Consider the following 13,135-nt stretch of genomic DNA (forward strand, 5'->3'; position numbering starts at 1 on the left):
AGTAATTTTCTGACATCAAATGAGGGTTTTGCACCAGTATAAAATCTGGTGTGCTTGTGTGAAAACGATTCACTGGTTCTGAGGTTTAGGGGATGTGAAAAGAGCTGCCAAGCTTGTATTTTGACTTTTATGTGATCTGACCAACTCTTTGTCCCTAAACACCATCAAATTCTAATTTCTGTCTTACTTGTGGCAAATTGTTTGTTATTGTGTTGAAGTTTGCTGCAGTTTACAATGACTGATGTCATTTGCTAGCCATGGTCTAGCACTGATATCCACTGGATATCATTGCAATCAATTTTCATTCATCCTCTGTGGCAATATCAAACCATATGTGACCTTTAATTTCTAACTCAAAGTAGATCACAGTTGTATCTGATTAGGAGCCCATTTTTGACTACTGAAGACTGACTTACATGCACTTAATACTTTCCTGTGCAGACATTATTGATTTAATGTTAGTGTCAAATCTGTCCAGAATTCACATTTAAGCTGTAGGCGCTTCCTTGATTGTTCAGAAAATCCCTTTAAGACATGAGCAGGGAGGCATCAGGAGACTTGTAAAGCTGTAAGTGAAAACTGAAGCGGCAGGAAATGAAAAGGGGAGTGAAGTAGCCAATCACCCAATATTCCTATCAAAGGTAGGGGGGTTGGGGTGTCAAAGGTGAGGCGTTTCTGCATGGCAAGCACAGCTGTGTGTAATGAAGAGGGTATGAAGCTGTCTAGCATGACCCCTAAAGTCACCGCTTCCACTGGGAGTTACCCATAACACATCTGGGCCTGATTCCCACTAGCAGGCAGGTATCACGGCAGAACAGAAGACCCCCTTCTCTCTTGTTTGTTTGTCATGTATTGACCTCATCCTAACCTCTCTGTGTCCTTCTCATTAGAGCTGTGATTGACAACTCAAAATGCCGACCCCGTCCTGCAATCCCGCGCCAAAAAATGTTAAAAAATAACAAATTACAAGAATCAAACACTTTGAACCCTTGTTTGTACCAGTAACCCCAGCCCACGGTCACTATTACTGAACAAAACGACTGGGTATTATTTATTATCATGTCATGCCACAGCCGCATCATTGCTACCATAGAATTAGTGTTGCATTTCCGATCGATTTTTGATTTTCATTCTTAACGTGAAACCAATCCCAAAGTGTCCGAGACAAAAGACTGATAATTCCTGCTGGAAACTCATGATGAATTGCACGGCTCCCATTTTTCAGATGAGATGGCCTCTGGTCTTAAGACCTTTGACCTCAGGTCACGTCTCAGATTTAGTGTTTTTGAGTGCATCTTGGGGAGAAGTTGATCTGTGGTCCTTGTTGTGCATGTTTTATCTCACATGAGTCTAAATGTGTGTCTCTGTTTGTGTCTGCATGCCTGGATGTGTAACAGATTTGAAGACAATGATTAATTTTATCCTCTCCCATCACCACCCCCAGACCCCCTTTTTTTTCCTCATTAAAGATACATTTTTCATTTGGGTTGATGGTAGAGTGCATGTCCAACTTCTGTCTAGCACAAGACCGAGGATTTCAAAAAGGTAATGGGATACACCCACAGAAGAAGCTAAACTCCATCTGCCAGCACCAGTCAAACCTCAAGCAAATCCATCAACAGTGCAATTCATTGACATTTATTTCTACAAATAAGCACTTTTGAGTATGTATTCAAATGCAAATTTACTTATTGCAGGAAAGTAAACAAAGACACACACACAGCTAGAATAACAAGGGGACATGTATTTATATTTCACAATAGGTCAGTATGTTTTTAGTGCCTGTGCGTGAGTTTGTCAAGTCTCCATGTCCTCACACCTCATTCTCTGTCTGCTTGTGAATGCAGTGCAAACCAATTTACTAATAGTCACATCTCTCACTTTCCTCTGTGACATTAGCATAATATATTTTATTTATCAAACGGACTGCCATGCATGTTCTTCCTGCCACCTGTTAGCGATGCACTCTCCATGCCACTGAATGCAAACGAGACACTTGCCCCGCACATAATTGAGCAACGCAATGCATCTTCAAAGTACATGCAGCAGATGTTTCTCATCCCCGGAGACTTTATCTGAGAGGAATGGATAAATAAGACATAGATGAACAAATGCAGATGAAGGTGGTGGTGTTGAGGAGTGGATGAAGTATTAAAGAAGAGGGTGAGAAAGAAAGGGAGGATGGGTATCTTATCCTGTCAGGCTGGGGTAAGAAAGAGGGAGAGGAAATAGTGCAGCTTTTACACATACATACATGCTCAGAATGTGTGAGCATGTATGTGCTAACACTGTGAGGTGAGAAACAAGGATGACTGAAACCTATTAGTTTACCAGAAACCTAAAGTTAATATTTCATTGCTGTCAGATCAGAAAACAGGAGTAAAAAAAATATTTACAGGACAACACTGTGAATTTGGCTTTATTAAAATACAGTTTAAGTGAGCACAGAGAGAAAGAGAGAAGCAACCAGATATTAAATATATAACAGCCTAATCACGCTGGCCCAGAGGCCAATGGCCATCTGTCAACCATAGGTCACAAGTCAAAAATGTGTGCTCCCTGATCAGCTGGGAGTGGTTGCTGGAAGTTGCTGCTAACGCCTAATTCAAGCAGGCCCACAGACTGGTCAGTGACCCTTTGGCAACCACTGGTTGCAATTGAAAAATGTGTATCCAGCAATGAGATGGTTAAATTGGTCACAGAGAGGTAAAAGGTGCTGCATCAAAAAAATCCTTGTGCTTGCTTTAGTTGTTAGCAGGCTGCTGCAGTAGTTTGCATAGAAGATATTGACTTGTCTACACCAAGTGGTAGTGAAGTTGTCAAAAGTGGAACAAAAAACAGAAATGGAGACGGTTTACATTAAAACTGAAAGTTCATTTACTTTCACTACAGCTAGGAGAGTAGTTAGCAACTGTTTGCAGACAGTTCTGTGACTTCCATGCAGACTATAGTTAATTGTGGCAACCAGGTAGCGACTGAAGCAATCACAAAGACGTTTTTGGTGGAGAACTGTCTTTGAGATACATTTCACCTAGCAACAGCCACCATAACCAGCACCCACTCCATGTTAGGTGGTGAAATACATGTTTCCCTAGCAACCTGAGGTTGTCATGGGGTCTTCAGTCTTTCTAAAATCACATTTCTTGGGTTTTGACCACTTAAAACACAGGTGGGTGTAACAGGATCAATTAGGGGAGACCGGGGATAGTTGTAACATTTTTGACATTTCTGTCTGTAAATTGGAGCTCGTTTAAGGTAGTGGATTCAAAATGTAATGCAAAGTATTTACATGTCTCGGCTATTAAATAGTGCAGCTTTTTTCTCTGCAGCACAATTGCCCATTGCATGGTATGGCCTCAAACACAAAGAGTGAAATGTTACAATTAACCCCATAGTCTGGGTTAGTTGTAACATATCCTGGGGTGAAATGTAACACAATGAAATAAGGGTACTGACAAAATATTAACATGTAATCTTTGTTTATTCAACACATTAATGCACTTAGAGCCATTTATGTAGCTCTCTGTGTGTGTGACAGAATGCAGAAATCTAGCTTTTGAACATATTCCAACCCCCCAAAAAAGACAAATTATGGAATTTTCTGCAACTGAATATTTCATTAATTTTGGTTGGTCTTCCTTGAGTTTGGCCTCATTGGCTCAGTGGGCATTATAACCTACAGCTCTTGCACCAATTTTGAACATAACAATGAAGCTGAAAAATTGTAGTTGTGCACCAGCACCGCAATTCCATTACTTTTTATCATGGCTTACCTTGGTGTGGTTTGCAAAGTGCTTCAGAAAGATGAGGAAATCTGTTTCTTGCACCCATCCTGATTTATTTCCACTACCAGTACTTCCTACTGGTCCATCTCTGACACAGTGGTCTGCATAATGTGTGTGTGGGAACACAAACAGTGGAGGAATTGTGTTGCCAATGGCATTAACCGCATATACAAAAGCGACCAGTGAACCTCTCTCTGCTGATGCCGTTGCCCCAACTTGTTTAATATAAGTTAAAGTAATAGTGTGGTAAGTTGTAACATCTGCATTATTGTTACAACTAACCCAGACTGTTGCTGTTACAACTGACCCAGACTCCTATAGCCATGAACTAGCTAACATTACAGCCAACGGCTAAAACATTAGCACTAAAGACCTACACAGAATATATCCCCATAGACATACAAATAACATAATTTAAGTTTGATGAGTTTAACTGCAAAGCAGATAATGCTATTAAACATTGAAATAAAGTAGAAAAACTTACTTTTTGGCATACAAATTACTTTTTTTCATGTTAAATTGTCTGTGTTTGACAAAATGTGCTGATTTTTCACATGTGATAGCAGAACTGAGTTGGGCATGCACAGGATGAGTCACATCATTTGAAACTTAGCCCTGACTGGAGAAATTGGAAGTGTTACAACTGACCCACGTTACAACTATCCCCGGTCTCCCCTACAAAAAGACATGCCAGTGCTTATAGAGCAGATAGAGATTCAGTTCAATTCAGTTTTCTTCATACAGCACCAAATCACAGCAGTCACCTCGAGGCACTTAGGTAAAGACCCTACAATGATTGGTGATATCTTATTTTCAAAAAGACTGTATTTTAACAAATGCATTCATAGTACCAGTTGTTCATATGGAACCTGAGAGAGGTGAAATGAATAGAAGTAGAGATAGAAGTTAAAATCATGGCTCCTTAATTGCTTCCAGCTGACAAATCAATATATAAAATGTATGTATTGTCTACAGAGTTTTACAGAAATGGTTAAACACAGATTGCACGCTCAACTACTTTTAACACACTTGCTTAAAATTGTTTTATAAAGACCTAATTTTCAAAACATTTCCTGCTCTTATGAATTTTTCCTCTGTCACATCTGGATTCTTTCTTAATTTAATAAGTTTGTTTTCATTGAAATTCTAAAAAAAAAGAAAGAAAGAAAAAAGAAAGAAAAAAAGCATCTATAATACAGCTTTTGTGTGATTCATAGAGCCAGGGGTTGACATTTTTATGAGCTGCAGTCTGATGGGCCTTTTAGCTGATGCCACAGAGACAATTAAGTCAGCACATGATCCTGCCTGCATGCATACTTTTTCCTCATACCTATGATATGTTCATAGTTCAGATGCAAAGTTGTGCTTGCAGTACTTCAGCTTCTAGCTAGCTCTACAGAAAAGGAGTGAGCATAGCTGGAGTAACGTTTTTCCCCAACAGTTCAATATATATGACACATAAAGTTTTTAGTTCTGTGCTGTACAGTGTACAGTACAATGTGTGATAATTTCAGTCTCTGATATAAAGAAAAATATAAGAAAAAGAGGACATATGAGGAAGATGAGACTCTTCTCTAAGGTAAAGGCTGAGCAAATTTAAAGTTTACATGAAATGTTTTAATTCTGTGGGAGGTGTTGCGGGAATATGGGGTGTCTGGCCCATTGCTACGGGCCATTCGATCCCTATACAACCGTTGCAAGAGCTTGGTTCGCATTGCCGGCAATAAGTCGGACTCGTTCCCGGTGGGTGATGGGCTTCGCCAGGGCTGCCCTTTGTCTCCGGTTCTGTTCATAATTTTTATGGACAGGATTTCTAGGCGCAGCCAAGTGGCGGAGGGCTTTCGCTTTGGTGGCCTCAGAATCTCATCTCTGATTTTTGCAGATGATGTGGTTCTGTTGGCTTCATCGGGTGAAGGCCTCCAGCTCGCACTGGAACGGTTCGCAGCCGAGTGTGAAGCAGCGGGAATGAGGATCAGTACCTCCAAATCTGAGGCCATGGTTCTCAGCCGGAAAAGGGTGGAGTGCCCACTCCGGGTCGGGGATGAGTTCCTGCCACAAGTGGAGGAGTTCAAGTATCTCGGGGTCTTGTTCGCGAGTGATGGGAGAAGGGAGCCGGAGATCGACAGACGGATTGGGGCTGCAGCTGCAGTAATGCGGACGCTGCACCGGTCCGTCGTGGTGAAGAGGGAGCTGAGTGTAAAAGCGAAGCTCTCAATTTACCGGTCGATCTACGTCCCTACCCTCACCTATGGCCACGAGCTGTGGGTAGTGACCGAAAGAACGAGATCGCGGATACAAGCGGCAGAAATGAGCTTCCTCCGAAGGGTGGCTGGCCTCTCCCTTAGAGATAGGGTGAGAAGTTCGGCCATCCAGGAGGGGCTCAGAGTAGAGCAGCTGCTGCTCCACATCGAAAGGAGCCAGCTGAGGTGGTTCGGGCATCTGACAAGGATGCCCCCTGGGCGCCTCCTGGGTGAGGTGTTCCAGGCATGTCCCACCGGGAGGAGGCCCCGGGGCAGACCCAGGACACGCTGGAGAGATTATATCTCTCGGCTGGCCTGGGAACGCCTTGGTATTCCCCCGGATAAGCTGGAGGAGGTGGCTGGGGAGAGGGAGGTCTGGGCCTCTTTGCTTAGGCTGCTGCCCCCGCGACCCGGCCCCGGACAAAGCGGATGAAGATGGATGGGATGGATGGATGGATGTTTTAATTCATTTTTTAAGTAAATTAAATGATAATAACTAATTTGACAATAATTTCATACTAGACAGTAAGCACAGGCTTGCAGTGTTGTGGCTCAGTTTGATGACTGTTGCCGGTAAAGTGCAGACTGTGGAATTTCTGGTGCAGTGGTCACTGCCAGAGTAGGTCCTGGGTAGCAGCAGAGACATTAAAAAAGAGAGAGACGGCATTAAATACTGGAATGAAATGTAGATAGAAAGATACTGCTACTAAACCTTATTTGGATGCAGCAAACTTTTGAATCATTTTTTGTGACATTTGACTGTATATTCTGTACAAGAAGTTTTCGGGGGGATCTTTTTCTCTTTAAAATAAAAGTTAATTTAGTTAATGCTTCAAAATAAATGCAAATATTTGTGTTCAGATGCATTTCAATATGGCTTTTAAGTAAAATCGCTTGCTTCTAGACAGATTCCTCACTTTAAATTTAAGCTGATTGTGTTCTTTAATAACCTTTATACTGTCTATGGGTTGGAAAGCAGCCATAAAGGATCGTGTAACATTGTAACTCCCTCCAAGTTGAAAAACGAACACAAGGCGTTCTTGATTTACTGGCATTTATTGCACACGGGCGCCACCAACGATGCCACCAGAGATGCCGTAACGATGCCGTGAGAACTGTACAACAACATAAAATAATCAATTTCCGCCGTACATTGTTCTCATAGAGAATAAACAATAAGGTACATCATTAAACAACACAAATGCTTACAATTTACCTTCACAAAATGCTAACATATACACGTGGTTACCATAAACTCGCTCGCTCTATCACAAACAAACATCTTATTTTCTATCACAACATATACAAATTGCATACCTCATTGGCCGCATTAACTTGCAGGGGTTAAATGAAACGCTTCTTGTAGTGTCACTCTTTCCCATAGTCGAACACTCCGTTGCATACGTCTACATGTTTCTACCACCACCAGAGAGAGACGAAAAGCATGCTGCGCTCTACCGAGTGTGGCGTGTAACTGAAAATATTGTCACCCCAAACAACAGACTAAACATTGGTTCCACCCCGGAAACATTCTGTAACCCTTGTAAATGTATTTCCAGCCAACAACATACATTACATCACACACATATATTAACAATAAAGTATTTCACTTATTCATTGTAACTTGAACCATAAAATTGTCTCAAATTGCATAACTGCTGCTGACGGCAGCCACACTCCCACCAAATCATTAATGATTTTTCAACTGAACCTCGTTGTAAAGGCAAGTGTATACAGTCCCTTAGTCACATATCTCCATTGGTCTGGATCGGAACCTTCTTGGATACGCTGAATGCGATTTGCCACAAATATGTGAAACCTTCTAGCCTCGTTGTTGATGTATCCAAGAACAACCTTCGAATCTGTCCAAAAGAATTCTTTGGCTTGAACTTCCAACTCCCCTTTAAGCAGGTCACTCGTTCGCACGGCAATAACTGCTGCTGATAGCTCAAGCCTGGGTACTGTGGTGACCTTTGTAGGAGTCACCCTGGCTTTGCCAATAACTAGAGAGCAGTGGACTTGGTTTGAAACACTGATTGCTCTCAAGTAAGAACATTCACCGTACCCTTTAACACTCGCATCTGAGAAATGATGCAGTTCATATCTTTCGACCTTCTCAAAACCTTCTGGGAGATAACAGCGCTGAATTTTGATGTCAGCCAGGTTCCTTAAATCCAATAGCCAAGACTCCCACCGTGGTTTGAGCTCTTCTGACAGTGGTTCATCCCATCCAACCTTGTCTTGACACATCTGTTGGAGTATTTGCTTTCCAACCAGAACAAATGGTGCCACAAAGCCGAGAGGGTCATAGATGGATGCCACAGTTGATAAGACTCCTCTTCTGGAAAGTGGGCGTTCATCCACAATCACTCTGAAATGGAACTGGTCTGCAACAATGCACCATTTGATTCCCAGAGCTCTCTCAATTTGGGACTCACCAAGAACCAAGTTGCGGTTTCGTACTGAATCTGCACGTTCACTCTCTGGAATGGATGCAAGTACCTCATGATCGTTAGAAATGAATTTGTGAATTCGCAGTTTGCCAGCACTGCAGAGTTGCCTTGCTTCCTTTACTAACTTAATGGCTTCATCCTTGGTTGCGACACTTGTGAGCCCATCGTCCACGTAAAAGTTTCGTTCAATGAACTGAATGGTCGTTTCACTGTAGTGACCATGTCCTTGGGCAGCAACATGTTTCAACCCAAAGTTTGCACAACCAGGGGAAGAGGCAGCTCCAAATAGATGCACTCGCATGCGATAGACTGATGGTTGAGCCTGGAAGTTTCCATCGTCCCACCAGAGAAATCTCAAGTAGTCCTGGTCCTCTGCTTTGACGTGAAACTGATGGAACATACGCTCGATATCGCACATTATGGCAACTTGTCCCTTGCGAAAGCGACAGAGAACACCTATCAGGCTGTTCGTTAATTCTGGTCCGGTAAGAAGGTGATCATTTAGTGACACGCCTTCAAATCTTGCTGAGCAGTCGAATACAACCCGTATTTTTCCTGGCTTGTGTGGGTGATACACCCCGTGATGAGGAATGTACCACACAGGACTGTTGTTAATTTCTCCTCTTGGGACCTTTTCTGCATCCCCATTTGTTATGATTTCACTCATAAAGGTCGTGTAGTCCCTTTGATATTGTTTGTTCTTTTCAAATCTTCCTTTCAAACATCGAAGCCTATGGACTGCACACGTCTTATTGTCTGGGAGATTTGGTCGATCTTTCTTGAAGGGGAGCGGCATTTCACAGTGACCATCCGCCTTGATTTTGATTCCTTCTTCCATGATGGTTAGGAAACGCAAGTCTTCCTGAGATAGATTAGCATCCTCTACTCTTCTCTCACTGAAGTCAGACTCAAGCATCCTCAGCACATCTGGCGGTGAAATGAACTCCTTGACTTGGGTTCGACATATATATTTCACTTCGTTTGTGAGCTTCTTAGATGTCTGGAGGTGAGGTTTCACTGACTTCATGACAATCTTGTGACTGCTTCCTATAGCATCACCATAGTCGACACATGGGCTAACACAACCGACTATGCTCCATCCAAGATCTGTCCTTTGAGCAAATGGCTCATTGTCTTTACCTGGGACGACCTCTCGGGGCAGCAAAGCCTGTGGACAGTTGTATCCTATGAGAAGCCCTACATCGCACTCAATCAATGGAGCGATCTCCTCTGCAAGATGCTCTAGGTGTGTCCAAGCTCTTGCCGTTCTTGGTGTAGGAATGTGACTTAGATTGGCAGGGATGAACTCTCTTGAATAGGTTACAGGGAGAGAAATCTTCTTTGATGAATAGAAACCTCTCACCTGCAGTCCAACTAACCTTTGACTCGGGATGATTGTATTTCTGGATGAAAGTGTGGAGAGTTTTAACTGCACAGCCTCCCCTTTCATTTCCAGAGCTTCTGCCTTATCTTGCATAATGAATGTGGTATCGCTTTGGTTGTCAAGTAGTGCATACACAAGAATTTCATTCTCTGGGTTACTTGATGTAGATAGCCAAACTGGGACAACCGTAGAGGAGTACATGCTGTCCATACCTTGCACTACTCTGTTTGACGTGGCTTCATTTGATGGTTCAGGAGTATGTTTGCTCTCTGTTCCTTCCGTTGACTTAGCATATTTTGAGTTTTTTACACTCTCCCCATGCTCATCACTGCCTTTCTCTCTTCTGGTTGCTCTTTCACGGTCTTCATGTAAACATGTTGGGTGTTTTTCCTTACATGTCTCACAAAGACTCCTTCTTTTGCAGGTCCTTGAGAGATGTCCTGGTTGTAAACATCCAAAGCACAACTTCCTTGTCTGAACAAACTTAACGCGTTCCTCAACTGGTCTTTCCCTGAACTTCCAGCATGTCTGTATGCCATGATTGCATCTTTCACAAAAAGTGCATTTCTTACGTTCTGCATTCTCTTCAGAGTTGCTCGCAAGCACCTTTGCACCAATGTTTCGTGCCTTTGTTATCTTTACCTTTTCACCATCATTAAACTTCAGGGCATGAAGAGAAGTCACTGGGTTGCAAGCTATTTTTGCTTCCTTTGTGATGAATTCCACGAACTGACTGAAAGTAGGAAACACATTACAAGTTTCTTCTACCTCGGTCACCTTCCTGTTCCAACTGGCCACCAGCCAATCTGGCAGTTTTGTTAGAAGTTTTTGATTTTCATCACAGTCGTTCAATACTTCCAGACCCTTAATCTGGGACATTGCAGCCTGGCAGCCTCTAAGGAAGTCTGAAAAATCCCTCAGCTCAACACTGTCTTTGGGTCCGATTTTGGGCCATGCGGCAAGCTTATCCTTGAAAGCTTTAGCTATCACAAATGAACTTCCAAACCTTTCTTCCAGGATGTCCCATGCTGAGTTGTAAGCTGTATCCGTTCCTAATAGGAAGTAGCTTTCAATGGCCTTTTTTGCAGGTCCGCCAACATATTTACGAAGGTAATAGACTCTTTCCCCTACTGGAATGTTTTTCCTGCCTATCAGGGTTTGAAATGACATCTTCCAATCGCTATACCTTAGTGGATCACCCATGAAGATAGATGGTTCAGGTGTTGGGAGACGGCTTACATTAATAGACTCTGCTATTGCTTCAGCGAGGACTGTGATACTATCTGCTTGGTGTATCACGGGATGCTCACGTGGACTCCTTACAACTCCTGGAGATCTATGTTGTTGAGCTGCGTGGTTATGAAGTAACTCTGTTATTTCCTCATCCGAGCTTATGTCTTGTTCATAAACTTGGAGTCGTGCCTTAGCCGCACTTAGCTCCTTAACAGTCTGTAAGCGCTCTATTTGTCTGCGTTTCTCTTCCAGTGCTTTCTTTCTTGCCACATTTTCTTCCTCTTGTAATGCAATCTTCTTTCGAATTTCTTCTTCAAGACTTTCAAGTTCTTGTTGCTCACATTCTATCTCTTGCAGGACCTTTAGTGCAGCTTGTGTAGCAGCTAGCTCTGCTACGGCCTCTTGTCTCTTAATGGAGGAAAGGCTTGACTTTTGTGACTTTATGCTGGAACTGCTTGCAGAGCTTAGACTTCTTTGAGAGCCCTTACTTGTGCCTTGAGAAGCTGAAGATGAAAACACTGAACTAGACTCAGGCCAGACTAAATCCTCTATCTGAACGTCTTCGTTATCTTTATTCTGAAGGTAAGTGGTTGCATTGTCCAAGATTATTTTGGATACCGCGTCACAGGTGTCTGCCCTACGACGGATCTCACTGTCTGGGGAAGCACATTTGCGCAAATCTTCATATGCGTGTTTCACATCTGCTGATGCACAACTTAACTTACACATCAAATCCTTCACAACCTCAACAGAGGGGGCTCCCTTTATCATTTTCTTAGCTTGCTTGGCGTTTGCTTTCCATTTATCATAAGTTGTAGTGAAACGATGCTGAAGTTTTTTTGACTTATCATCATGCAGTTGCTGAGCCTTTTCAGTAAGCTTTCGAGGTCTTTGACTTCTTCGTGGCTCTTCTTCACATGACTGCTGTACATTTGTGGCACTACTATCCTCAAGTAAGTCGCCGTTCTTAGTTTCATATTCAGTTGTTTGATCCATTCTGCGATGTTTACTTATTACTTGGCACAAAATAAATTCTAGCTATACCTTTAACAGACATGCGGTTTAACAACAGACCAGCTCAATTGCCTGAAATATTAATAGCTACAAGCTTAACCTTGTCTTTAGGTGAACTTGTCCAAAACATCAAGAATGGATAATACCTTCAAGATTTTACAACACCTTAAACCTTAATAAAATATCTGAATGAATACCATCTTGAGTCGTATAAATATGGTGAACTTTGTTCCTAAACCAACAACACATACGACGCAGCACTTAATTCTACAACACTTCTAGCATCCAAATAACACGAATAGGTAAAATGACTTCACCTATAAAAAATCTTATTAGACAGAACCATGAACTTAGAAAGGAGATATGCAGAGCACAGATTACTTTCAGTTCTTACAGTGTTCCGTTAAACAGTCGTCAAAGTTGACCCACTTCTTAACATTTAACTTGTTTTAAATGCATCACTTAAAGGATCGTCCATGTAAACTTCAACTGTTTGCTGCTTAGGTTAACTGGCGTATGCATAGTCTTATCTGTCTGATGCTAGCGTGCGATGAATTTCTTCTTGCTCAGTGGATGACGACACCGCTACTCGTCTCCTCGCCTCATGCCGAGCAGACTGAGTTCTCACTGTAACTCCCTCCAAGTTGAAAAACGAACACAAGGCGTTCTTGATTTACTGGCATTTATTGCACACGGGCGCCACCAACGATGCCACCAGAGATGCCGTAACGATGCCGTGAGAACTGTACAACAACATAAAATAATCAATTTCCGCCGTACATTGTTCTCATAGAGAATAAACAATAAGGTACATCATTAAACAACACAAATGCTTACAATTTACCTTCACAAAATGCTAACATATACACGTGGTTACCATAAACTCGCTCGCTCTATCACAAACAAACATCTTATTTTCTATCACAACATATACAAATTGCATACCTCATTGGCCGCATTAACTTGCAGGGGTTAAATGAAACGCTTCTTGTAGTGTCACTCTTTCCCATAGTCGAACACTCCGTT

General features: G+C 42.3%; 1 protein-coding gene across 1 annotated transcript; it reads right to left on the reverse strand.

Annotated features, from left to right (window-relative positions):
* Positions 1 to 7,036: 7,036 nt before the first annotated feature.
* Positions 7,037 to 12,520, reverse strand: LOC113007157 (uncharacterized). Its single transcript, XM_026143625.1, has 2 exons — positions 7,343 to 12,520; positions 7,037 to 7,140 (listed from the first exon to the last, which is right to left on the reverse strand). The coding sequence occupies exon 1, from the start codon at positions 12,089 to 12,091 to the stop codon at positions 7,727 to 7,729; it is 4,365 nt and encodes a 1,454-aa protein (XP_025999410.1). The 5' UTR covers positions 12,092 to 12,520; the 3' UTR covers positions 7,037 to 7,140; positions 7,343 to 7,726.
* Between the last annotated feature and the right edge of the window lie 615 nt (positions 12,521 to 13,135).

This window comes from Astatotilapia calliptera, chromosome 15 (assembly GCF_900246225.1).
Source record: "Astatotilapia calliptera chromosome 15, fAstCal1.2, whole genome shotgun sequence".
Taxonomy (NCBI): domain Eukaryota; kingdom Metazoa; phylum Chordata; class Actinopteri; order Cichliformes; family Cichlidae; genus Astatotilapia; species Astatotilapia calliptera.